The 27,299-nt window shown below is 42.1% G+C and overlaps 1 protein-coding gene across 2 annotated transcripts in view; it reads right to left on the bottom strand.

Moving 5' to 3' along the window:
- AHCYL2 (adenosylhomocysteinase like 2) overlaps positions 1-27,299 on the bottom strand; it is a gene marked incomplete at its 5' end in the record, with an annotated part of 164,561 nt that overhangs the window by 30,033 nt on the left and 107,229 nt on the right. The window contains 4 exons of one of the 2 annotated variants that reach the window (XM_081102808.1): positions 2,814-2,914; positions 3,356-3,499; positions 11,154-11,262; positions 15,364-15,420. In XM_081102808.1, the coding sequence (XP_080958934.1) occupies positions 2,814-2,914; positions 3,356-3,499; positions 11,154-11,262; positions 15,364-15,420 (411 nt within the window). Of the gene's footprint in view, positions 1-2,813; positions 2,915-3,355; positions 3,500-11,153; positions 11,263-15,363; positions 15,421-27,299 lie in introns of those variants that run through there. The other variant, XM_081102807.1, reaches the window with a different exon arrangement.

Raw genomic sequence — 27,299 nt, 5'->3', positions numbered from 1 at the left:
TGTGAGACACACTCTTCTACTTTCTCTAGAAATCAATGGAAAAATATCCTCGGGTGAGGATTAAAAAAAATAATCGACACTAATAAAAGAGAAAAGAGAAACATGCAAATTGGTGTCACTCCACTATGCCCACCAGCCAATCAGAGCAACTATGCAAATTAACCCAACAAAGATTGTGGTTAATTTGCATACACAGGTGCAGAGAAGCCAAGCCTCGCTGCGGCTGGACCAAAGGCCTGGGTCCCGGAGGAAAACCGGTGCCAGCAGCCAGGGGAAGGAAGGCCTACTGCGTGAATCTTCGTGCAATGGGCTTCTAGTAATAAAATAAATAATTAACTATAAAAGTCACTGGGACCAAGAATATAAAAACTGTTCAAAGAACTTTGAGACAAGACTGCAGGCTATTAGGGCACAAGCAGGAGTGAAGGCAGGTAGGAATGAGAGGAGGACAGAGCTTAAACCCAACTTTAAATCAGAACCATTTAGAAGAAGTAGCTAGGAAGTCTGGTTAGAAGAATCTATGAAACATACCTAAAAATATAAATAATCCAAGTCTACTAGAAACATGGATAGGAAACTGTTAACTATAATAGTTATTTCTGAAGCATGGGATTATAGGAGACTGTTTTTTGTTTTGTTTTCTTTTGTTTTTTTTTTCCCCTAGAGAGAGATTGTTTTTCTACATTATAGATTGTGATAATGTTTGAATATTGTAAAATAAACATAATTACTTTTGTAATCAGAAAAATAGAGACTAGAAATAAAACAGCAAAATTCCTTTGTAATTAATTTTTAAAGGAAAAATAAAAAATGCGGGAAGGGTACATTAAAATGTTAAAATTGGTAAACTAGTTTTAACTACTCTGATTTTTTAAAAACATCTTTATTGTTGAAAGTATTACATATGTCCCCCTTTTCCCCTCATTGACCTCTTCTAGCCCTCCCTCCCCTACCTAGGCCTTCATCACCCTATTGTCTGTGTCCGTGGAGTATGCATATATGCATACAAGTTCTTTGGTTGATCTCTTCCCACCCATCCACCCTCCCCCGCCTTCCCTCTGAGATTCCACAGTCTGTTACTCTGATTTTGATTACTCCAGGAAAAGTAGAAAGGAAATGTGAAGGGTGGTAATATTCAGTGAGCCAGGAGGTAAAAAAGAACCTAGATATAATTTAGCAACATGAGACAGTACAGAAGCACTTACTATTTTAAGCCACCACACTGAAGTCTCATGTCCCTGCCTGGGGAAGCCCAAAAAAGGTTCCAAGAGCATTTCTGCCTCAATTCATTAGTCTATGGCTCCAAAAAGAGCTTTTAAATTTAATATATTAATTTTGGGCTGCCAAAGTACTCTTTTCCTCAGAGAACATATAACCCAGAAAAAGTTTCTTAGGGAAGATGCTAACAGCAGATGTCTGTGTCTTGAGGAATCTCTGCTGTTCTTGACGAGGAACGTGGCCAAATAAATGTTGTTTCAGGAGACAATTTTTTGAAAGTTGATCTAACCATAAAAATGACCTGGATCTTGCCCTAGCTGATTTGGTACAGTGGATAGAGCATCAACCTGTGGACTGAAGGGTCCCAGGTTCGATTCGGGTCAAGGGCACCTGCCTAGGTTTCGGGCTTGATCCCCAATAGGGGGTGTGCAGGAGGAAAGCAATCAATGATTCTCTCATCATTGATGTTTTTATCTCTCTCTCCCTGTCCCTTCCTTTCTGAAATCAATAAAAATATGTGTTTTTTGTTTTTTTTAATGATCTTACAAATCCTATAAAAGATTCCAGCCCATTTCCCAACACACTAATTTCCTATGTGGTCTCATTATGGTGGGCAACTCAGTATCTATTACATCTTTGATGGTGATTAAGTCAGTGGTTCTCAACACAGGGACTCTGGGAAACTGTGGGGCATATTTGGTTATCACAATAATTGGGAGGATAGTGCTACTGGCATTTAATGGGCAGGGCCAGTTTGAAAGTGCAAGACAGTCTTTTATAACAAGAAGTCATGCCACAGCTAGTTCATTGGAACAATTTTCAAATATTCTAATGAACTAGCTGTATTACCTTGGACAAATTACTTAAACTCTCTGAGCCTCAACTTCCTCATTTATAAATTGGAACTAGGAGTCCCTGCTTTACATGGCCATTATGAGGATTAATGAACTAATACTTATTAAACTCTTAACCTAGTGCTTGGCAAGTTGCAAGCACCTAATGGCGGGGGCTATTATTAACTACTAGTGGCCCGGTGCATGGATTTATGCACATTGAAAGGGAATCTGGTGCAGGTGAACCAGACTCAGGGCCAACAGGGCCCCAGCAGCAAGCTAACCCACAGCTGATTCCGTGAGGAATCAGGTTCCTTCCTCCCTCTTCTCTGGGTCCAGGGTGTGGGTGAACCAGTTTTGGGCCGACAGGGCCCCAGCAGCAAGCTAACCTACCTGTTGGAGCATCTGCCCCCTGGTGGTCAGTGCGCGTTATAGCTACCGGTTGGTCCAATGGTTGCTTAGGCTTTTATTCTATATAATAAAAGCCTAATATGCAAATCGACCGAACGATGGAACGACTGGTCGCTATGACATGCACTGACCACCAGGGGGCAGGTGCTCAATGCAGGAGCTGCTCCCAGCCCGCAGGCTCCAGGCCAGCCAAGGCGGGTGCCAGTGGGGGGCCCCCAATTGCCCTGATGGTCACCTCACAGATCGGCTGTGATTGCCGGACAGGTCTAGGGACTCTACCCGTGCACGAATTTTGTGCACTGGGACTCTAGTATATATAGATTGTTAAGTGGAAACAGGAAAGAGACTTACAGCAGTCTGAGCAGTGATGTGTGTGCAGCCCACAATTTTGGCTCCAGCCAAAGGTTTTTCTCCTTGAGCTCTCTTCCTCAAAGCCATCAGGGCCGGCATTTCTGAAAAGGCCCAATATATACACAGCAATATTAGACAGGAGGGAATGAGAAAGAAAGAATAAAGAGAAAATTTTATTCTCTTAAGATCCTGCCCCCGATGAAGTTCCCTGTTAGATTAGGTTTTTTTAAGGGATTAAGATAATAAATCTGACTTTTATTTCATAAGGGGCTTTAGAGGCAATTGCTCCAGTGTTCTGATTTCCTATATCCCAGGCCTCTTTATCTAGTCTCTCCCTTTTCCTCCTAGAGGAGTTTCTTATAGACCTGCCAGTTGTCTCCCTCCCCACAATGCTTTTTGAGCTCAGATTATTTTTTTGTTACAAGTAGTCTTCCACATCACAATGAAATTTCTAAACTACTAGGCTGCAGGATCAGAAAAGCGATTAATATGGACAAAAGAATACAGGCAGCTTGAGAGGAAAAGGTGCTTTCTTTCTTTACCTTGTTCAGCAATTTCAATTTCTCTTCGTCCAAACTCTGCCTGTTTGATGTTCTTGACACAGAAGTCACTGCTTCCCTTAGAGTTCTTTTGCTGCTTGTCCCTGGGAGATGTCTCATCATCAGAGCTATCTGTATATGATGCCGCTGAAAGGACAGAATAAAAAACCCTCAGGGGGAAAAATGGCTTCCTTTAAAACTCCAAACCATGGAGGGAACTGAGGCTTGTCTGGTCATCCAGCACTACACACATGTACGCAGCTGGTAAGCACCTAAATGGCACTGTGGAGCTGTCCCCATCGTCTCCTATGGAAAGTGCTACCCAGAGGTCAGAAAGAGGAAGCCGAGAGAGGTTGTCCAAGACATTCCCCCTGGATAGCATTAACTTGGAATCTAGGGCTGCCTTTATTTTCAGAACATGTAGAGGTCCTTGGATATGCAAAAATAGAGAGATTGCACCATGGTAGCAATAGGTTAAAGTTCTAAGTGCAAGATCATGGTCATGAACCTAGGGGTTTCTGGGATTCTAGCTACCTTTCTTGGTCTGCTGCTTAAATGCTTGATGTAATTTGTGTTTTAGTACAATAACTAAATAGATAAGACCTAGAAAATTAGGAACCCATGGGAAAGTAATTAAGAACCACACAAAAAGTGTTTGTCTGCCATAACAAAGCTTTCTTTTTCAAGGCTGGCTCTGATGAGGCTGAACTATGCCTGCAGACCCAATTAGACATTGACAATGAAGTATTCAGCCTGCTCTCCCTTATTCCTGGCCTCTGTTGGTCCTGCATTAGGCATTTTAGAATCCCAGAGAAATGATAAATCCTCTTTGGTATAATCAAATGCTCTCATGACAAACCCATTTAGCAATACATACACACTTTCATTGAGGATGACGCCCAGAAGTCAGGATTTTAAAAAGATTCCCAGGTGATTCTAATGTGCAGCCAAGGTTGAGATCCACTGCACTAGAAGGTGAGAGGTATAAGACTTTTGATTGTGGCTAATAGGCAGCAGCAGCTGCTGCTGCTATTCCCATAATTAACTGAGGTCTTTCTAGTCTTCATTTAATTCTGTAGTTGCTGATTGTTAGCTGGATGATTTGAATCAGTTTCCTTCCTTGATTTATGTTTAAGGTTCTGTGGATAGTTTCTTCCTAAGGAGTCATCAAGGTTTTGGAGGAGGAAGGTTGGGGAACATAAAGTACTGTCTATATATTTCCCAAAGAGATAAGAAGTACTTCCATCACTTTTAAGGGGAGAAACCTGCAAAGTCTCATAGTCCCTGAGGTCTCTAGTACTCTGATCTACTTATATCCAGAGAATTAGGACATTTTTGGGATTTCTTAGCCAAGGGTCTATCTCTGGGAGGGCTGTAAAAGGCAAGTCTGACCTTGCCCAGTTAATCAGGCATGGCACTACAAAATGTTTGGGCAGTAGGGGCCTCGATGTCTCTCTTGGAGCTGGAAAACAGCCGTAGAGCAAAGTCCTAACACGAGGCAACAAGAATGAGCTGAGTCACCAGGGGAGGGGAGGAAATTAATAAATCCCCAAAGAGACTTTTGTTCTTGAAAGGAGCTAATCTGTACAAAAAGTCTGTGGTTCTCCCTCCTAGGGTGAGTGAGAGCTCAAAGTACCTTTGGCAACAGAGCCCAGAAACAGCTTCCTGGGCAGTCATCTCTTTCACTAATCAATACTCAGAATAGCTTATGAGTTGGAAGCTGAGGGAACCATGCTTCCACCACCCCAGAGAAGAAAATAACAGCCATCCCTAACCCTGATCCAATTTATAGGATAATTGCTTTTGAAGAAAGTGTTTACATTCTGCACAGAAATTTCAAACCTTTTTCCAGAGCCATGATGATTTTTATGTCCTCAATGGCCATTTAAATATAGTGGTTATGTGTTCTGGAGTCAGACAGATTTCGGTTGAAATCTCAGTTTCTGTTTCCAGGTGAATAAAGTAGAGATGATACTAAAACTATTTAATAGGGTTGTTAATTCATTCATGTATTCAGTCATTCAAATTCACACAAAAATTCAACAAAATTTTATTGTATATCTGCTATGTACCAGGCACATTCTAAGCGGTGGGGATAAGGACAGATATAGGCTGTCTTTACCTTCATTGAGTTTTCATGAAATAACTAATTATGAAAGTAATCATTTAGAGTTTCTCTTTCCTTGTGGTTACAATATGTACTATGAAGCAGATCGTACAATAGGCAGAAATGGCTTCTCAAAGTCAAGTTATTAAGAAGATTAAATAAGATAATGTAAGTAAAGTGTTTAGTGCTTGGTGTAAAGCACTCCATAAATGATACCTGATATTACCACCAGCTTTTACACATATTTTAAATGCAGTAGCACACATAACATCTTCAAGGTTTCTTATTCAGCTTTAGGATTTTGAATGGGAAAGGAATAACATACATACAATATTATTTAACAGTTTTGTTTTTTTTTCTATCTCTGCCATTTACTAATCTACCCAAGCAGCAGGTGGTTGGGCTGGCAGTGATTGAAAAGGTTGAGGCTGGAGTCCTGACTCTACCCAGAATGGCTCTTCTCTCCTATGCCTCTTCCAGCGTCTAAAGGTGAGTCAGGGGGGGAAAAACAAACAGAAAACTATGACAAAACCCCCGAACTTCCCCTTAAGAGAAGCACACTAATTTTTAACTTGAGTTGTTTTCTTCCAACTCAAAGAAAAAAGTCATTTATACCACTTTCCTATTCTAAAATGAGAAAAAGCACACCCAAAAAACAGTATTCTATTTTCTTAACAGTAGTTAATTGGTTGTAGTTAATTCAACCAATGTGGGTGTGTTTGTTTGTTTTTGAGCCAAAATGAATTTGTTTTCAAAGAGCCTTTGATATAGATCTGTTATCAGGTAAGAAAGAAAAACACCAGTTGTCTAGATTGTGAAAGTATATGAATGCAAAATGGCTGGCAGGCCCAGACTGAGTGTTACTTCTGCAAGCACAGTGGAAAGATTATCCCTGAACTAGTGTGACATTCATTACATAAATGAATAAAAGATTATTCCTGAACTAGTGTGACATAAATATAGTGGCAGCATACTCATTGCTGCCACTATATTTAATGTACTACATTCATGAAAAAGCCAAGATAGCCTTAAACATTTTCCTGGGGAAAAGCAGAGAAATCCAACACATATGTATACACACACTGAAAAGTTTCTAAAGTGTTTGTTCTTGTCAGCACACTCTGAAGCCCAGAGTCATGACTTAATTAAAAATGAATGAGCAATCACCAAGGCAATAACCTACTGAAGTGCAGGCCTGAGACCTTAGCTCTTGCTTCACCTCTAATTAGTTATGTGACCAGTTTTCAATCTATCCAACTGTAAAATAGAGTGTATAACAGAGCCCCTCTCTCCCTTTCCTCTAACTAAAACCAGGAAAATCTTATGAATAAATGAGATAATACCATAAAAGGTTCAACTTCTAGATAGAAAAGTAATATAAAGCACAATATAAGGTTCCCATGAGATGTTGTCTTGTTTCATGATATCCCAGGATCAAATCATAACTTGATGAATCACTAATCCACAATCTATCCCATAGAACATGCATACATATGTTCTACGGCTCACACCTGATTAAGTCTTACCTCCTAGCAGCTGTGATATTGTGGGTTATTGCTAGGAGAAGAAGCAGTCAGACTCCTGGTTGAATTAGTCCTATTAGACTATTTTAAGTCAGGCAATTCCTCTTGGGCCCAATCTATTCATTTGGTAATGGAAATAACAGTAGGGACCTGTGTGTCAATGTGCAGCAGATTTCACTGATGAGTAACACTCTAGAAACATGTGAAAAGCTATGTTAGCAACCAAAATACAAATAAACAAAATGTTATTATTTGAAAAAATATTAGAATACTTCAACCAATTATGACCTGAGAGGTTAATGCAGCCTTTTTCAACCTAGCATTAGCCTTGAAGCATCCATTAAATATATGAATTAACTTCTCTCCAATGCATCTCAAAGGGTACTAGTTATGACCCATCTTTTGGAGAACTAAGAAAAAGTCTCTCAACATTTTCTGTGTTCTGTGATTCAGATGAGGAACCCTGGTTGAGAAAGCCTGGCAGAAGTTCCTAAATGAAAACATTTTGTAATGTCATAAACCTTCTTTTATCTGTTTACATGCACAGAGTATATCAGAAACCTCAACAAGGGAGTAAAGTATAATAAAATCTCTGGACACCTTTCACCAATATTTACTCATTGAGCACCTCTCATGTGTCAAACACAATTCCAAGTGCTGGAAACAGAGCAATACAAAACAGGGAGAAATCTCTGCTTTCGTGGATCTCATGTTTAAGGGGAGAAAAGATAACAATAAATTAGTAAAAATATACGTTATATGATAAGTGCTATGGAGAAAAATTTGATAGGGAGTTGGGTGGGTTGTTTGTACAATTTTATTTTATTTTATTTTAATATTTTTATTGATTTCAGAGAGGAAGGGAGAGGGTGAGAGAGACAGAAACATCAATGATGAGAGAGAATCGTCGATCGGCTGCCTCCTGCACACCCCCTACTGGGGATCGAGCTCACAACTCAGGCATATGCCCTTAACTGGAATTGAACCTGGGACTCTTCAGTCCATAGGCCAACGTTCTATCCACTGAGCCAGGGCTGTTTGTACAATTTTAAAAGAGAAGCCCGGGTAGACCTATTTTGAGAGGGGATCTTTTGTTAATAACTGGAGGTAAGACCCAGCTAGGGTATCTTAGAGCATTCCAGGCAGAGGGAATAGCAAGTGCAAAAGTCTTAAAGGAGGAGAGTTTCAAAATAACAAAATAACAGTAAGAAGGCTAGTATGGCTGGAGTGAAACGAATAATTGGGGGAGGCAGGAAGTTTGGGAAAGTAGAGATGTGGTTAGAAATGTAATAGGAGGCTGAATGGTATACCTTGTAGGCCATTGTAAGAATTTTAGGCTTTCCTCAGAGTGAGATTGGGAAGCCAGCGGAGGATTCTGAGCTGAGAAGTGATATGACCTGACTTATTTTAAAATAATTAATCTTACTATAGTATTGTCAACAGACTGAAGAGAGACAAGGCTGGAGCTCAGGAGCTCAGCTTTTAAGATACGGGAGGTTTGAGATGCCTAAACACCCAAGTGAGAGGACTGAGAAGGCAACTGAATACGAAGATCTAGTCTGTAGGGGAGAGATTTGAGCTGGGGATAAAATTTGAGGATCAAATGCCACTACTATGTTGTATTTAAAACTATGAGACTGAATGAGGTCACTTGGGGAGAGAATATAAACAAAGGGAAGAGGCCCAAAGGTCAGTCTATGGGGGTTCTGTAATGTACATTTCTAGAGTCACTTAAGTTATAACGTATGCTGAAAGTGTGCTCCAAGTTCTTACTGACAAGCATTTGCATATCTTCTTGTATTTAGAAAGCTTTAAGTCAAATCCATTATTCCTGGCTTCTCATTCGATGGGTTTGGAGCTTTTTTTGTGTTACCTCATATAATTTCCCACTGCTTCTGTTACTAATTCACAGGCTACAAGTTTTCCAGGATCACACAACAAATCACACATGGATCTAAGACTAGAAACTAGTTCTCTCCCAACTCTCAGTCCAAGACTCAAGGCAGTAGGCCTCTCCATTCGGAGTGTGTTTAAGAGGACTCCAAAATTGTTCATGCAAAAAAAATAAAACCATAAAACAAAAGGAAGTAACAGTATGTGTGACACAGATGCAAAAGAAATAAACATATTTTTGGGATTCATTTTAAAAGCACTGAGTTTATGGAAATAACACTTCCTACAGATTAGTTCAGACCATATCTGGAATATTATATACATAGGCATAATATTTTTAAAGAAAAACTTAATCTGGAATATACCCAGATGAGGATAGCCTTGACAGTGGGATGCCCCCAAAATGGTGATTTTTATTTCTAATTCTAGGTAAAATCTTTAAATTCGAGGAATTGTAATATCAGGTTTCGGATTTGATCTCCGGTTGGGGTGGGCGTGGGAGGCAACCAATCGATGCTTCTCTCTCATATTGATGTTTCTCTCTGTCTCTCTCTTCCTCCCTCTCTAAAGTCAATTAAATAATAATAACAAAAATAAATTCCAATAACTAGAAGAGTTTATCAGGAGCTAAATAACTAGATAAATGAAGGGTTATCCTATCATTTAAAATGCTCCCAAAGAGGTCAGATAGCTATTTGTAGGGTTGCCAACAAGGCAATTCCAAGCATCCAGTAGAAAGCTGAAGAACTGAGCTTTAAGTCCTTTTTCATTTCCAGAACGTTTTGACTTCAATGCTCTGGAGCTTAATACCCTTAAATGGATATATGTGGTGGATAATTTTTTTTACTATAAAAATGGCAACTTAAAAGGTCCACGTTTTCCACAGTGTCACCAGTTAATGTCACCCACCAATAAGTTTGCCAGCCAACTATGCGTTCGCTTAGAAACCAAGTACATCAACACACTCTTCTAGGTAAACAAATATTTTGTAAGTATACTCTCTGCATATAGGGGTTCATTGGGAAGGCAGGCATTAGTTTTTCTCTGCAGGAACACAGTTGGAAATATGGATCTAGTGTGTAGAGAATAAACTGAGTTGGAGTTAAAATTTAGTATTGTTATTATTTAGTATCATCTTTAGATAACATGCACAAACTATTAGTGTAAAAGTTTATACCCTGTTTTACAATTCACATTTTCACAATTATTAAAGTTTCCAGAGTTATATTAGCTGGTTTATGAATTTCCAACACTGGTTATTTCAGCAGAATAACATTGGTACCACATTTGGTGTCCACAGACAAAAATCCATAGGAAATGATCTCATGTGCTTTACATATTTCAGTTATTGTGGGGAGAAAGTAAAAAATGAAATGTAAAAAAAAAAAAAGTAAATAACAATCTGTCAATCTAAAAGTGACAGTTTTCTAAACAAGCTTTCTTTAAGTTTACATAACAAATACTGCTTTCCTAATTGTGGGAAGAACAAATAAAACTTCAGGTCATGATGAAAACTTTCTAATGAATATTACTACTTATAATATGAAGAGATAACTCAGTTTCCTACCACATTCCAACACAAGAGCAAAATAAAATAGCTCCATATTAGATGAGACAGAATCTGGGCACTGTTGCACAAATGGCCAACAGCTCATCTGGCATTAAATGATAAGACTCAGGACCCATATATTTGAATTAGTGCCACTGCAAAGGAAGAAAGGAGTAGTAAGCAACAATATCACAGCTTAGAAGAGAAGGCAAAGGGCTCACTTGAACTAGCTACAATGTTTTCATGTTTGTTGGGGCAATTAAGGTTTCCCCATTAATATCCAAGTACCCGATGGAAGGATGGGGAACCCCTCTTCTATATTCAAAGAAAGGAAAAACACAAGTCAACCATGTTGTTTAGTGAAGTTCATCAGTGAGCAACAAACTCCTTCCCACCCTCTGAATAAATCAGAACTCAGTTTCCTTAATAACCTTCTTCTACCTTTATTGGAAAAAGAGGCTTCTATTAACCTCCACTCTGAATCCCCAAGAGCAAGCATGTCAAACTCGCAGCCCACGAGTCGCATACCGCGTTTATTTGGCCTGCGTTAGCCTTTGAGTTTGACATGCTTGCCCAAGAGGAATCCAAAAATTCCATCTAGAATTTTGGTCTGAATTTCAACTTAGAGACAAAGTGTTTATTCCAAAGCATGGGCTTGACCATACTTAATTAGCCTTGGGCAGGCAATGGGGTCTATTGGTCATACCTCCATAAAAGTTCAGTACTCACCTGAACTGTAGCTGTCAGTAGATGACTGAGAAATAGAACGAGACAGAGAGCGACGTCCAATTTTGGTGGGACGTTTGTTGAATTCTTGCTTCTGGTCAGCAAACTGGATCTGCTAAGAAAAAGGACTCTAGTTACATAAAGGAAAACAACCTCTGTTTTGAGATAACATTTCAGGGTAGTTGATCTAACTGTACCAACCCATCTTCAGAATGTTAACACTCTGGAGAGAAGAATGGTTTTTCATTCTTTACTTACTATATTTTCATCAAATTTAAATATTCGATCCACTCTCTGACTATATGCTTTTATTTTATTACTAGAGGCCCAGTGCATGGATTCATGCACCGGTGGGGTCCCTCAGCCTGGTCTGTGCCCTCTCGCAATCCAGGACCCTTCAGGGGATGTCGAGGAGCCTGTTTTGCCCAGATCCCCGCAGGCCAGGCCGAGGGACCCCACCGGTGCACAAATCCATGCACCGGGTCTCTAGTATGCATATAAGATCTTTGATTAATCTCTTCCTGCCCTCCCCCTTCCCCCTTTCCTCTGAGATTCATCAGTCTATTCCATGTTTCCATGCCTGTGGTTTCTGCTCCTGTGTTGAGCATCCGCCCCCTGGTGGTCAGTGCACATCATAGCTACTGGATGGTCACTTAGGCTTTTATATATATAATTTATTATTATTTTTTTAAAATCCTCACCTGAGAGAGTGGAAGGGAGGGCGGAGGGAGAGAAACATTTACTGGTTGCCTCCTGCACGTGTCCCCACTGGGATCAGGGACTGAACCTGCAGCCAAGGTACGTGCCCTTTGACCGGGAATCAAACCCTTGACCCTTTGGTCCGTTGGCCACCACCCTAACCACTGAGCAACCAGCCAGGGCTATATGCTTTTTACAATAAAATTGTGACAAAAATAAATAAGAGAGAGGGAGAGAATGAGAACCCCACTCTAGGGGTTCTTGTTAACCCCTAGAGTGCCGGGGAGGGCGATCCAGCTCCTCCTATCTTTCGCCAAAAGTGCTGGGAGCGCTATCGCGCTCCTCTTGCAGTGTCACTATTAGATGCTAGTAGTTCACTCTTTATTGACAAGTGAGTGGCACCTAAGTGCAGAAAACAAATGTAGTAAAGGTTTCCTTAAGTTTTTGAATATGTAACTTCATTTACTTATGATTCATAATGTTTTTCCTAAACTGCTGTAAAATCAGCAAAAATGCCTTGGCAATTTTAGCATAGTTCCTAGGATATTGGTTGGCACTCAAAGGATTAAAATTAATTTTTAGAAAGTTGAGTCATATTCAGAAATTCTTTCTATAGTTTCGCTGAAAAGAATTTTGAGACTATTCCAATTTTCACCTATCTAGATGAGAAACTGCAAGGTACAGGAAGGTAAAGTGACTTGCCTTCAAGGTTTTAAGATTTTCAGAAAATGGTTTCGTATAATGAAAAAATACATAGGCTTTCCATTCAGACAGAACGTTCCGGGACTGCATTAAAATACTGGCTATGCCACTCATTAGTTATGTGATGTTGGTCAAGATGTTTCTATGAGCCTCATTTTCTCATAAATACAGCAAAGATGAAAAAACCTCACAAGTTTTGGAGAGGGTTAAATGAAACAATGTATGGGCATACTTTGTTTTATTGTGCTTCACAGATGTTGCATTTTTGTTGTTGTTGTTGTTGTTTGTTTGTTTTTACAAATTGAAGGCAAGACTCTCCACCAGCAAAAGATCACAATTCTATTGCGGTGGTCTGGAAACAAACCCCCATATCTCTGAGGTACGCCTGTATGTAAACTGTGAAAAAAAGCAGGAGATTCAATACATCCACTCCCCCACTCCAGCCCCTACAGTTTATAAATCTTCTTATAGCTCTTACAGATAGTCACCATAGTTTTCAAAAAATATATATTTTATTGATTTCTTACAGAGAGGAAGGGAAAGGGAAAGAGAGTTAGAAACATTGATGAGAGAGAAACATCGATCAGCTGCCTCCTGCACACCCCCTACTGAGGATGTGCCCGCAACCAAGGTACATGCCCTTGACTGGAATCGAACCTGGGACCCTTTAATCCGCCGGCCGACGCTCTATCCACTGAGCCAAACTGGTTAGGGCTAGTCACTTATAGTTTTTAAAGATGTATTAATTAGCTTTTTAATACTAGTAAGTACAGTAAACATTAACTTATTGTTTTTAATGCTTGCTATCATAAAATACCTAAAAGCCACAAGAGTGGTCATTTATTAACTATAACATGACAGATGTAGAAGGAGTGAATAAGTGTCCTGAAAATGTATAAACCTCAATATTCGAGATTGCATTTTGGACACTATCTGACAATGAGTTTCTTGCACTTTATATCTCTTTCTCCTACTATTGGAGGTTCCAGCTGCTACTTTTGAACACTTTACCAATCAAAGCTCATATAATTTCAACAAATAACTTTTTTTCTTTTTCCCTAACTACAATTTTGCATAATTGCTTAAATTATTCTGGATCCCAGGTGGCAAGGAGGCAGGAAGCATCAAAGATCTGACAACTGGTTCTACCTTTCATAATAAAAAGATGGTTCCCTGATGGGCAGAACACAGACACAGCATATCAGAATGAGAGCAGCAACTGACCTCCATTTCCTGCAGCTAGAGGTAACTACTAAGTCATTGGAGTATTGAGACAAAGGAACCAATGACAAATTAAATTAGCTTAGCATGCCTTTCAGGGGAATTCATACCATTTTCATAGCTGTAGCAACATAGGAAGCCTAGGTAGCACTTCCGAGTTTGTAAATTATTTTCCGCAATAGGAAAATTCATTGGATTAGAAGTTCTTTGCAAAATGAAAAAGGGCAAAACTCATTATTTTGCTAAATAGGTAAAGTGCCCCTTCTATGAACTCCCATGGGATATACATGAACTTCCATGTACATCTCCTATCACAGTACTTATTACACTGAATATAACTATAATAAAGCAATTGGCTCCATAAAGGCAGGAGCTATGTATGTTAAGGGTGACCTTATATTCTCATACACAAATGCCTGACACATGGGAGGCAGTCATGTGCTGAAATGAATCTGAAGTAGCCTAGTCTATCTTCACTGTCTGTACGTGTTGAATATTAAGTAAACATGGTAAGCATAAGCCAAGCTTAAAGTTAAAAGAAGTTTTAAGGGCAAAAAGAGTTGGGAAGGGGAGGAAGGTGGGTGTGAAGATGGGGAGGAGGATAGCAGTCAAGCTCAGAACTCTGGTTTCCATTTCACCAACCTTGTTTAAGACAATGACTTATTTTTATTCTTTTTAGAGGCCCATCTAGGAAAAGGAGTAATAACTGACCTTCCAAAGGTCACAATGAGTCACTAACTTTAGCTGTGCCTCCTTAAAAAAGAAGAATAGATAAACCTGCCTGAGTTAACACCCCCCCCCCTCCCATCCCACACACCACTAGAGGGGGCCAAGCACTCAACTTCTCTAGAATCAGGGGTGGGTGGGTAGGTACACATACATTTACCCTAATAACACTGAACCATAGCTGCATCATCATCCAAACCATTTTCCCTAAGCTGAGCTCTCTTCTCTAGTCTTCTCCACTTACAGTTATTCCTTCCACTCAGGTCAAGTTTAGGCTGTCTTTTGGCACTACAGAAGACTATGTGGGCTTTCTCCACTCAGAGGCATAGAGTACTAAATTTTGTTTACTTGTTAGATACTGAAGTCAAGTTTCTTTTGGACAGAAGAATATTGGAGACTAACCACTTATATAAAATGTTATACCATTTTCCGGAGAAATTAATATGTTTATCTTTTACTGACAACCAGAGCATATGTTTAAGTAGGTCATCCCTGTTGCCTACCTGCCCTAATAGTTAAATATTCTATACATTCCTACTCAACAGCTCACGTAGTAACACTCAACATCTTGTAACACAGTAGTCTATCAACCCCCGGCTGGGGTATTTTGGTAGATCCTACCCCTAATTTTCCTATGTGTCTGAAATCAAAGAGTCCTTTAAGGTAATCCACCTTTTTTTCCAGAGCGAACTGCCTAATTCCAACAAGCATCAAGATAAGGGAGGGAAAGAGACTGTTAGGAGAAGGGCAGCTCACCTTTTGCCAGAAGGAGGGATGAAAGCAGGAAAGGAGGGAAAAAGCAGCTGGCCTTTCACATTAATGGCCATCGCAGCAGCAAGACTGGAAAATAAGAGTTTAGCCTCACCTGGGCTTTAATCCCAGAGTTGCCATTGACAATGTATTTCTTCTTGTTGCTCAGCATAGTGACATTACCAGCCCTACTGCCACCTCTCCGGTCTAGGACCCTTGTGGCGAGGCCTTTAAACTTTCCGCATGAGCAATTCTGTTGGCTCTGATTTCAGCTAGCTTTTTTTTTCCCCCTTGGTTGGGAGGTGGGGTGCTACCCTTTCCTGGAATCCCTGAAGCTGCTCTAACAACCCCTCCAGCAATCGAACCCAATGTAATTCTGGTGGCAGTTTTACTTTTATTTTATTTTTTCCCTAAATACCTAATTACATGATCCTCTGACCTCTAAACCTTAACAAGTCCCTTGACAAGGCCCAACTTGCATTCGCATAACAATAGCGTATTTATATAACCAGGGCACTTTTTTGCCTGCTATAATTACCTTGCTAATTAAGTTCCTTTTTAACCTTACCTCCTCCTTTTCCATGTCAGATGATTTTAGTTAGCCTAGTCTTATTAGAAAAAAAAAATTAACTACAAAGCCACTAAAACAATGAGGGAATTTAAGATAGTGAGGAAAAAAATGGTGCTAAGTGCTCAGGCAACCCCTCCCCTATACTCTGTATCCTTGGGTTAGAGTGGGAATAGGTTTTGACATCTGATTTCTAGTCCCATCTCAAGATTGTTGCTGATTAGGTACTGAGTGACTATATTTTTTTTTTCAAAAAAGTTTCTCAGCCCTGGCTGGCTTGCTCATTGGTTAGAGCATCAGCCTGCTGACCGAAGGGTTGTGGGTTCAATTCCCGGTCAAGGGCATGTACCAGCGGGTGCAGAAAGCAACAATCAACGTGTCTCTCTCAAGTCGTTTTTCTTTCTCTCTATCCCCCTCCGCTCCCCCCCCCCAACTCTCTCTAAAAAAATCAATGGAAAAAATATCCTCCGGTGAGGATTTTTAAAAAAGTTTTTCAGCCTTGGCCGGTGTGGCTCACTTGGCTGAGAGTCTTACCAAGCACCAGAAGTTTGCCACCCAGTCGGGGTGCGTGCAGGAGGCAACAGATGGAGGTTTTTCTCTCTCTCTCCCTGTCCCATCCTCTCTCTAAAATCAATAACTGTGTGTTTTCTGGAGGTATGACTACAAAGGAAAGTTTTCTTTTCATATATATATATATATATATATATATATATATATATCTACACTAATAAAAGAGAAAAATGGTAATTGGCATACGATGCTACCCTTTTCATTGGCTAATCAGGGCTATATGCAAATTAACTGCCAACTAAGATTGGCAGTTAACTGCCAACAAGATGGCGGCTAATTTGCATATGTAGGCACAATGCAGGGAGGCGAAAGGGAAAGCAGGAAGAAGCCCCCTGCCACTGACAGTGATCGGAAACCCAGGGGGGAGCTAAGAGCTGGGGGGCAGGGCAAAGGTGGCCCTGGGGCCGCCTTTGCCCTGCCCCCCAGCCATGATCGTAGAATCAGGTGCCTTTTCCGCCCTGGCCAGTGATAGCAGGAAGTAGGGGTGGAGCTAGTGATGGGAGCTGGGCACGGTCGAAGCTGGCAGTCCCAGGAGCTAGGGGTCCCTTGCCTGGGCCTAAAGCGGAGCCCACGATCGTGGGGCCGCTGCAGCTGCGGGTCCCGCTGCCCGAGCCGGACGCTTCAGCCAGAGGCGTCCTGCAGGGGCAGGGGCGGAGCCCGCGCGATCGCAGCGCCCCCCTGCTGCCACTGCAGGTCCCTGCTGCCCGGGCCGGACGCCTAGGCCAGAGGCGTTAGGCGTGGGCAGGGGCAGAGCCTGCAACCGCGGGGAGCTGGGGGTCCCCTGCCCAGGCCTGACACCTCTGCCGGAGGCCTCAGGCCTGGTCAAGGGGCCGATCCGGTGATTGGTGATCGGAGGTTGATGAGGGTCAACTCCTCTGGCCGAGGCATCAGGCGTGGGCGGGGGGCGGAGCCGGGGATTGGGGGGATATGATGGTCCCCTTGCCCAGGCCTGAAGCCTGGGTCAGAGACGTCAGGCTTGGGCGGGGGGTGGAGCAAGCGATCAGAGGGAGATGGGGGTCCCCTGCCCAGGCATGATTCCTGGGCCAGAGGCTTCAGGCCTGGGCGGGGGCCAGAGCCAATGATCGGGGGGAGAAGGGGGTCCCCTGTCCAAGCCTGACACCTCTGGCGGAGGCGTCAGGTCTGGGCAAGGGGCCGATCAGGTGATCGGAGGGTGATGGGGGTCTACGCCTCTGGCCGAGGCATCAGGCCTGGGCAAGGGGCAGAGCCAGCAATCGGAGGGGTCTGGGGGTCCCCTGCCCAGGTCTGACGCCTGGGCCAGAGGCACCAGGCCTGGGCTGGGGGCAGAACCAGTGATGGGGGGAAATGAGGGTCCCCTGCCCAGGCCTGACACCTCTGTCAGAGGCGTCAGGCCTGGGCAAGGGGCCGATCCTGCGATTGGAGGGTGATGGGGGTCAACGCCTGAGGGCTCCCAGTATGTGAGAGGGGGCAGGCTGGGCTGAGGGACCCCCCCCCACACACACACACCCAGTGCACGAATTTCGTGCACCGGGCCCCTAGTGTGTGTGTGTGTGTGTGTGTGTGTGTGTGTGTGTATATATATATATTTTTTTTTTTTTAACAGAGAGGAAGGGAGAGGGATAGAGAGTTAGAAACATTGATGAAACATCGATCAGCTGCCTCCTGTATGCCCCCCACTGAGGATGGAGCCTGCAACCAAGGTACATGCCCTAGACTGGAATTGAACCCGGGACCTTCCAGTCCGAGGCCCGATGCTCTATCCACTGAGCCAAACTGGTCAGGGCAAAGGGAGTTGTCTATTGCCTCAGAGTCCCCAGAGTCACAATGGCCTTGTTACATATCAAATACAGTCAAATGAAAGGGCAAAGAATCATTTATCATTATTTATTTTCTGAGAGGGGGCCAGTGTATAGGAGATCCATATTCAACTGTATCTTACAGAGACAGGATAGAAATGTGATTTGAATTCTTTAAAAAAAAGGGGGGGGGCTGCTTATTGAGCTGAAGAAAGAACATAAAGTGGTAAATCTTTTTTTTAAAGAATAATCTTTGAGAGAAAAGGTCTCTGAAAGAACAGAATAAGGGAAAGAGCTAATTATTTATTAAGTGCCTACTATAAACAGCCTTGTGCATGTTACTTCTATTAATCAGCATAAGAATTTTTAAAAGTAGGCATTGTTAACCCCATTTGACAAATTAGGAAAGTGCAGCTCTGCGAGAACAAATGATTTGCCTGAGGTCTCACAGTAAGTAAATGATGGGACTAGAATAGGGGTGGGCAAACTTTTTGGGCCACAATGCGTTCTTAAACTGGACCGGAGGGCTGGAACAAAAGCATGGATGGAGTGTTTGTGTGAACTAATATAAATTCAAAGTAAACATCATTACATAAAAGGGTACGGTCTTTTTTTTTTTTTTTAGTTTTATTCATTTCAATTGGGCCGCTGGACTAGAATGTGGGAGCCTGTGTTTATGTCAGAGCTGAGGCTCTTTCCTCTATACAATACCTAGTGATATAAATCAATCAAACACCAAAAACTCCCTGGGTCCTAATCCTGGGTGCATTAGCCCTCCTTACATTTACTTTCTTATCAGATTGGGTCTCAGAAATGACATCATCTCCAATGATCTAGGAGCTCTGACCAAATCACAATTCTGAAATGGCTAATCCAAGAATTTTAAATTTAACAGCCTTTTAACTGGTAACTTTGCCCAATGCCACCACCAGAAATTAAAACAGAAATTAATTGATCTCCATTATTGTTCAACGTCACTCATAATTTCAGGAAATGAGATAGACTGATAGTTTCCTGCTTGTTGGCTGGATCTCTAAACTTCTGCTTTTGCTAACCAAGGATGTTCACCCTAGTACACTCTCAGCTGGGTCCTCATTTTACTCACTCAGGTGGAAAGGAACTCTTTGGTCCAATGGGTTGTCATCAGACTTGAACCAAAAAGAGTTGCAGATCTACACCAAATACAACCAGAAGACATTTTAGGACACTATTACTGACTATTACCACTTAATGAGTTTATCTAACAAAGGAGTTCTCAAACTTTAGGTGCTTCAAAATCATCTGGAAGACCTATTAAAATGCATTTCTGGGCCCCACTCCCAGGGCAGAATATTGAAAGTCAGAAAAGATTCTTCGAAAAATAAGAGATTAGAATGAGGTAAACCTTCATACCTAGCGCAGGGATCAAGAGAACTGGGTCTAATTCTGACTTCCACAGTTTGAGGCTGTTAAGAGATGGTTAAAACAGTAAGAAAAACAGAACTCCTGGGGAAGACAGAAGATCTATTTAACCTAAAGAGGATCAGGCCAAGAGAAAACAGTTAATTCCTTTTCAAATACACAAAGGATGATAATCAGAGGTTCTCTCTGTTTCTCCATTTCTTAACATTACCCACACTTTACATCTATAATCCTTGTTTGTAATATGGGAACAATAACATCTACTTTGCTTATCTCAAATGTGTGCTGAGAGATAAAATAATGTATTTGAGAGGGTTCTGAAGACCACATAATAATACACAGTATAAAACATTAAGATTTTTGTATTTTTAGGTCACAAGTTCTTCATTTAGAGTAAAAAAAAAAAAAAAAAAAGCAAAATTTTGTGTATGTTTTCCTGGAGAGAGGGCCTATAGTTTTTCAAATGGGTCTCTGCTTTAAATATCAATCCTGACCCAGAGCTAAAGCCAAGCTTTCTCTACCACAATTTACCAGATCGGTACCTTAAAGGTGTCTCACTTCCAAGTAGATATGGTTCAAGCATTCTTAGAGACATGCCTCCCTTTCAAGGCAAATGAGCTGCTAAAACAAATTCTTCACTTATAAAAGGAATGACTTCCAGCCAAAAGAAAGTCAGGTAACCAGCTGGCTGAGTACTCAAGAAAGTCATTAGATTTCCTATGGAAAAGTACCAAGTACTATAGAGAGCCTGGGTGGGAGGAGAAAATATTAAAATGCAGAAACTGACAAAAAGGTTACTGCTGATCTCCACACAACATAAGAGAAAGCATTTGTATTTTACCTACCGACAGGAACTAAAGATTTCTCAGGGGAAGTAAAAACATATTAATAAGACCAATCTTTAAAAGAATGTATTCGTCAAACTTTTAGCAGTAAAACTGCCTGAACAAGCCAAAGAAAATCCTTCACACACACACAAAAAAAACAGCTGAGGAGCAGAGGGTCCAGCAGAAGTTTTCCAGAGGCTGATGGAATGTTAACTGAAGGTCTATCCTGTCCATTCTCGAGATTGGGGTTCTTCAGAGTTCGTCCTGGCTTATTTCCCTCCTGGAAATCAGAGACGTGAGTACTCTCAGCTGCTGTCTGGTCTGAGTCCTATTTTTGAGGGGTATGCAAGTCTCTTTTTCCTGCTGTTGTTAACAAAAGGGAAGGTGCTATAATGGACCTTCTTGCTAAAATTTCCTCCTGAAAGGTTTGAAAGTCTTGTCAGATTTCTTTTGGAGGCTAGGATAGTCTCAGTGGAAATTTCAATACATTAATATCAACTGGGACATTTGTTAAAATGAGTCAGACATTTGTTAAACCTTTTTAAAATTGAAATTTCTGCCCAATGTGAGAGCTGGCTCCAGGGTTTTCTCTCAGAGATTCAAGGGCACTGACATTTTACAGGTAAGGTCTGGAAATCTATAGGCAATACACTAGAGGGTGCTCAGGGGTTCACTTTACTGGCTAAGTGGACATAGGCGGCAGCCGAATGCAGCACTTTCAGACCAGGTCAGGAACTAATGACATGTAGTATCTAAAAAAAAGCCTCAAAAGGTTAAGTCTTTGGGCAAGGAAATATAGTAGATGAAAAAACTGAATTATTGAAGATAAGCCCCTCCCTATTCTTTCTCATTGTTGTTTTAAAAATAAAATCTACTGATTAAAGGTATTTTCCGAATTTTTGAGACAGATGGGCCAAGAAATCGCTAAATGAGAGATGCCATAACGAAAACAGAGCAGACCTGTGTTTTAATGAATGTTTACTAAAAGCTGGGGAGTCCTAAGTTATATCCCTTAAGCAACAGTCACACTAACTCCGTAAGGACACTCTCCTTGTTCATGTAAATAAAAAGAAAGTAAGTAGGTAAGCAGCAGGAGCTCCGCTTGAGGATGTGCTCAGCAGGTAAGATAGTGAGGAAGTTATGAGGTTAAGAGTTACTATAAACTTTCGTTGATTCTGAGCTGACACACTAATGCTCCACAGAATTCATCTGTAATATTCCTTTAGAGACGTACCAGAATTTAGTATTACCTTAATGTGGTCCCTCCCATAAAACAACAACAACCAGATTTCTTGCTCCCCCTTGTTATTAGTGAGTGGCTGGAGATTCAGAAACAAAAGCCCAACTAGAATTATTGAATGAATCCTTTCCATTAATTCTAAAACAATACATTCTTTGAAATAAGCCTGTGGATGGGAAGGATTAGTTTCTACCAAACTTCTTAAAACTAAGCACAAGGTTCTGAAACAACATTAAGAACAACCAACAGCAATAACCCCAAACAAAAATAAAAACCAATAGTTTTAACAATAAGAGGTGGGCTCCTCAGTTGGGCCTTTGTTAGGCCTATTATATATTCAATCTCATTATTTTTGTGTTGTTAATCCTCACCCAAGGATATTTTTCCATTGGAAGGTATGGGGAGAGACAAAGAAACATCGATGTGAGAGAGACACATTGGTTGCCTCCCACACATGCCCAACTGGGGCTGGGATGAAGCCTGCAACTCAGTGTACGTGCTCTTGATCGGAACTGAACCCAGGACCTTCAGACCACAGACTGGTGCTCTATCCACTGAGCCAAACTGGCTAGGGCTCAATCCCATTATTGATGGTTATTTCTTTAAGTCCATAACTCCATAAAAACAAAAAAGAATTTGAAATATGTTGTATAAAGTCTAACCAGTTTCCCATTAGGAAATCCTATATAATAAAAGGCTAATATGCAAATAGATTGAACGGCAGAACAACCAAACAACCCGTCGCTATGACATGCGCTGACCACCAGGGGATGCACGTGGAACATGGCGGGTGTCGGCTGTGGCGGGATGGTGGAGCAGGTGAGCTGGGGCTCCAGACCAAGGTGGGGCGCCAATCACTGTCATCAGGGCGAGCCTCTGGTGGTTACTGAAAATTCTTTGCTCTCAAGCGCCACAGTCCCGCCTGCCTCTCACACCTGCTGCCGGTGCCATCAGCGGGTGCAAGCGGTGGGTGCTGGCCCTGGGCCCTGATCGTCCCTGAGGGCTTCTCCACCTCCCCCTGCTCCAGGGGGCAATTGGGGCAGCAGCCACCTCTTGCACCCGCTGCTGGCGCTAGCCCCAACTGCTCTACACCAGCAGGTGTTGTGCCATCAGCCCATGGGAGTGGTGGTGGGAGCAGGGCTGCTAGCAGACAGAGGACCAGCGTCTGCGGCAGGAGAGGCTGGGCGGGCGTGTGGAGGATGGGCCTGCCCTAGACCCACCCCTGTGCCCACCGCAGCCTCACAACCCCAGTTCCTTTCAAAGTGCATGAATTCATGCAGTGGGCCCCTGGTATATGTATAAAACACAGATGCTATAGACTGTAAGAAATCACTAAACCTAGAAAAAAACAGTTAGGAACATAAGAATGGTTGTTGTTTTTAAATCAAAAGTTGACATTGGATCTAAAATATTAGGTTGTATGTGGTAGTTCTTATCAACAAATAAGTCCTATTACCATCATATTAAAAATATTTATCAGGCAAATATGTTATTTGAAGAATGGCGCTAAAGGAGCTATAGATCCTGCCTCTTAGAAATATACATATAAAGAATATTTGGGGAAATGTTTTGATTGGAGGGGGAAAACTGGGCAGGTAGGGGAGAAAGGCCAAATGTTTTCAGAGACTTGAGAGAGCACCATTTCTACAAAGTCTGCCCCCCTCCCCACACTACAGGCATAATTCAAAAATATAGCAGATTTGGTCTAGACCAGGAATTTTGACCAATGTGCCGCAAGAATTTTTTAAAACATGCAATACCTGACTATTTAATCAGGAACACCGACCTCTTTTACCTTAGATTATCAAACTTTTAAAACTGACAACAGCCAATACAACAACAGCCATCTGGTGTGAATGAATCAAAATTATACCTACCTTTTCTGTCAGATTGGTAAAAAATATAATGTTTGGTTTGCTGCAGAATTTTAGTAGTTAATATGTGCCACGAGATAAAAAAGATTGAAAGTCACTGGTTGGACCACCACAGTGAAGCAAGTAGTGAACAAGGCAAGTCCGCTCTTTTTGCTGGTGGAGGGCCTCTTGCCTTTAGTTTGTAAAAAACGCAACATCACTGAAGCACAATAAAGCGAGGTGTGCCTGTTGGTTTTTTTTTAATCCACACAAGAAACAAACAAGGTATCAGCTTGTGTATAGAATGCAAAGCAATCATAGGATAACACAACCCATGCAGTACACAAGCTGCAGGAGGGACTCCAGCCCAGCACAGCGAGGCAAGAAGCTGACTCTGGCCAGGCAGCTCTGAGACCTTCCCAGCTTCACTTGTAATTAAGAAACAGGGGTGACCCAAGACAGAGGAACGAATCATAAATTAGAGTAATAACTTCTTTCCCAACCACAGGTCTTGGTAGGAATTTCTCACAGGTGATCCCTGTCATCTGTCAAAAGTGGTGGCCTCATGATCAAGAAATGGAAAAGCAAAATGATGGAAGAACTCACCATCCACTCAGGCATGTGAAAAGCTGAGGTGCCCTCATTCCCGTCCCACTTCTCCATAGTGCAGGCTTGGGGACTATATGTCCTGAAGCAAAACGGAAAGCTGGTTTGGATATGCCTGGGTTTTCCCAGTGGCCAAAAGCAGAACCAAACCAAGTGATTCAGAAGTTCACAATGTCTAGCAGAAGCTGCATCCCCTTTAACAGAGGCTTCCTATTCAAATCAAGATCACTCGTCAACTGCCAAACAAGTCCCTTACTGGCTGGCTAGCTTCAAAGCTTCTGCTTCTGATTCAAAATCAGAGCTAATGCACGGTTCTGCACCCAGCCACTGAACTTCCTACGGGGCACTTGCTGTCGAATGCTACCCAAACACTCTACCAGCAGCAACAGCCAGGCTTCCTCCCTCTCCCAGTATGTAAGGCACTTGTTAATTTTCTCCCGCCCCTTAGGACACGTCACTGGAAGTGCTGATACCAAAATCAATAAGGCTCAAGGTCAAGAAGGCACTCCCATTTCTCAAGAGTTACTGGATCTGTACAGTAAACAGGCGTTTCCTTGAAATCAAGAGTTCCTTATGGCTTTCAAGTTTAAACAACTACGCAGAAGCTCCCTGCCTGCTCACAGCAGGGGTCTGACACTCAGCGCAGGCATATCTCAAATCAAATTCTTCTTTCACGGGAGATGGAGCCAAGGAAGATCTTACAAAATCAGAATTTATTAGCTCTAAAGAAAGTTCTGGCACTACAACTCCCTCTGCTGGCTCCCGGTGCTATGTACATGAAGGTCTAGCAGTGGTTCTCAACCTTCCTAATGCCGTGACCCTTTAATACAGTTCTCATGTTGTGGTGACCCCCAACCATAAAATTATTTTCGTTGCTATCTCATAACTGTAATTTTGCTACTGTTATGAATCCTAATGTAAATATCTGATATGCTATATGTGTTTTCCGATGGTCGCGACCCACAGGTTGAGAACTGCTGGAAGGCCTTCAGCAGCATCAACAACATAGGTGCCAATTGTAAATTAGCAGCTTCCCCAGGGCTAGTCAGGAGCTAGCACAGTGAGGTTTAGAGGGAGCCAGGTTTTCTGGTCAAGACTAGTGCTGCCTCAAAGTCCCTATCCAACGCCAGTTTTTACTCACAGGTCTGGTTTCAGGAAGAAACAGGATGCCCACACAGCAGCTGTGTAGACTATATCTTTAAGGGACCTCAAAGCAGTTTCTTTTTTATGCCCCATAACAGCTCCCTCCTCTCTGTATACTTCAGACGTTTGGAAATAAGACAAAACTAGCAAAAAGGTGACCTAACCTATTTTACCTTCTTAGTTCATTCCAATAAAAGTACCATAGATTTCAGGCACAAAAGAAGCCCAACAAGATATGCCTGCTTCAGTCCCCTTCAAGAATCAGGGACTCGGGGAGGGTGGAACGGAGGAGGGAGAGTAAGAGATCAACCAAAAGACTTGTATGCATGCATATAAGCATGACCAATCGACACAGACACTAGTGGGGTGAGGGCCTGTGTGTGTGGGGTTGGGGGAGGGCGGGTAGGAGCGGGCTGGGAGAGGTCAATGTGGGAAAAAGGAGACATATGTAATACTTTTAACAATAAAGACCTGGCCTTGCTGCATGCCTGCCTCTAGAGTCCCCCAGCCCCTCAGCCCCTCAGCCCCCAGGGCCGGCCGGAGGCGCAAGCAAGCCTTGGATGGTGACTGCCCAGCCGCCCAGGGGCTCAGGTAATCAGGGCCCGCTGAGGCCTGCGCTGCTGGCAGTGGCAGCAGCAGAGGTGTGATGGGGCGTCGCCTTCTGCCCCTGAGGGCTCCCAGACTGTGAGAGGGGGCAGGCTGGGCTGAGTGCATGAATCTTCATGCACTGGGCCTCTAGTAATATTATAATTAGGATTAAAGGTTCATTGCACTTTAGGGCCTTCATTGGCTAAGAGGATGGTCCTTTGGATGTGGAGAGAAGAAGAAGGTAACGTCTAGGGAAAGAGATACTGAAAGATGCCAGAGAGGGTAGAATTCAAATGACTGATTTGGAGGGCTAGACTAGAAAGAAAGTCAAGTGAAAACAGAAGGGGACTACTGGGCCAGATGAATGCCGAGGTGTCAGAGGATTAGAGATCACGGGGCAGGTGGAGATCACATGCAATAACAATAGAGAACAGCAGGCCGGCTGGTATTGCTCAGTTGGTTGAGCATTGTTGAATCATGCACCAAGAGGTGGCAGGTTTGATTCCAATCAGGGCACATGCCTCCCCAGTAGGGGCAGGAGGCAGCCGAGTGATGTTGATGTTTATCTCTTATTGATGTTTTCTCTCTCTTCTTCTCCTTTCCTCTCTACAAAAAAATTTTTTTTTTTAAAAAAACCCATATATATTTTAAAAAGATACAGAAAGTTGGTGAAATGCAGGAGTGATAAGGCCCCTCTGATGCCAGGGTGTCAATTCTGATAAAGCCTTAGCTTTCAGCAACCTCCAGTTATTGTCCCCCAGTCTTCCTTTTAATCCAAATTTAATAAAATGAGAAGTTACATCTGCTGCCTAAATTTCCAATATCTTTCATCTGTATTTTAAATACAATCTATCTAAAGCAAAAATGATTGCTCCATCTTTCCTTTCCCTTCACCCTCCAAACAAGCTTCTTTTCCTCACTTTTCTACCACTGTTCCTTTAGTCAAACAGATATTAAACCTAAGTCATCATTGATTTTGCCCTTGTCCCTAATCACCAGTACAATCAATTTTCAATTATTTTTGAGCCCTGCTACACCAAGCCTGTCATCTATCCTTCCCTGTCCATTTTCACTGCCTCCTAAAAACCCTCTATTAATCCCTTCCAGGAGGATTTCCCACTGATATCCCTATATAAGCTCTATCACCAAGTAAGCTGTGTTACCTGCTATTTCCTGAATGTGAAGGCTGCATAGCATGGCAGCAAAGAGCACTGATTTTGGAATAAAACAGACCTGGGTTGAAATCCTGGCTCTGCCACTTAACCTCTCTATCCCTCCTGTTTTCTAATTTATACAGTGGGAATAATCATAGCCATCTCACAGGACTGATGCACGGATTTTAAAAGTAATAAATGGGAACTTTTCCGTATGTCATTATTATGCTATGTTCTTTCCCACTTCAATGCCCTTTGTGTAGGCCATTTTCTCAAATTGAAATGCATTCATTCTGCCTTCACTTCCATCATCTTTACGTATTAAA

This window comes from Myotis nattereri (assembly GCF_964212035.1).
Source record: "Myotis nattereri genome assembly, chromosome: 11".
NCBI classification, from domain to species: domain Eukaryota; kingdom Metazoa; phylum Chordata; class Mammalia; order Chiroptera; family Vespertilionidae; genus Myotis; species Myotis nattereri.
The sequence above is the reverse complement of the archived record's forward strand: the minus strand, read 5'-3'. Positions and strand labels throughout refer to the sequence as shown.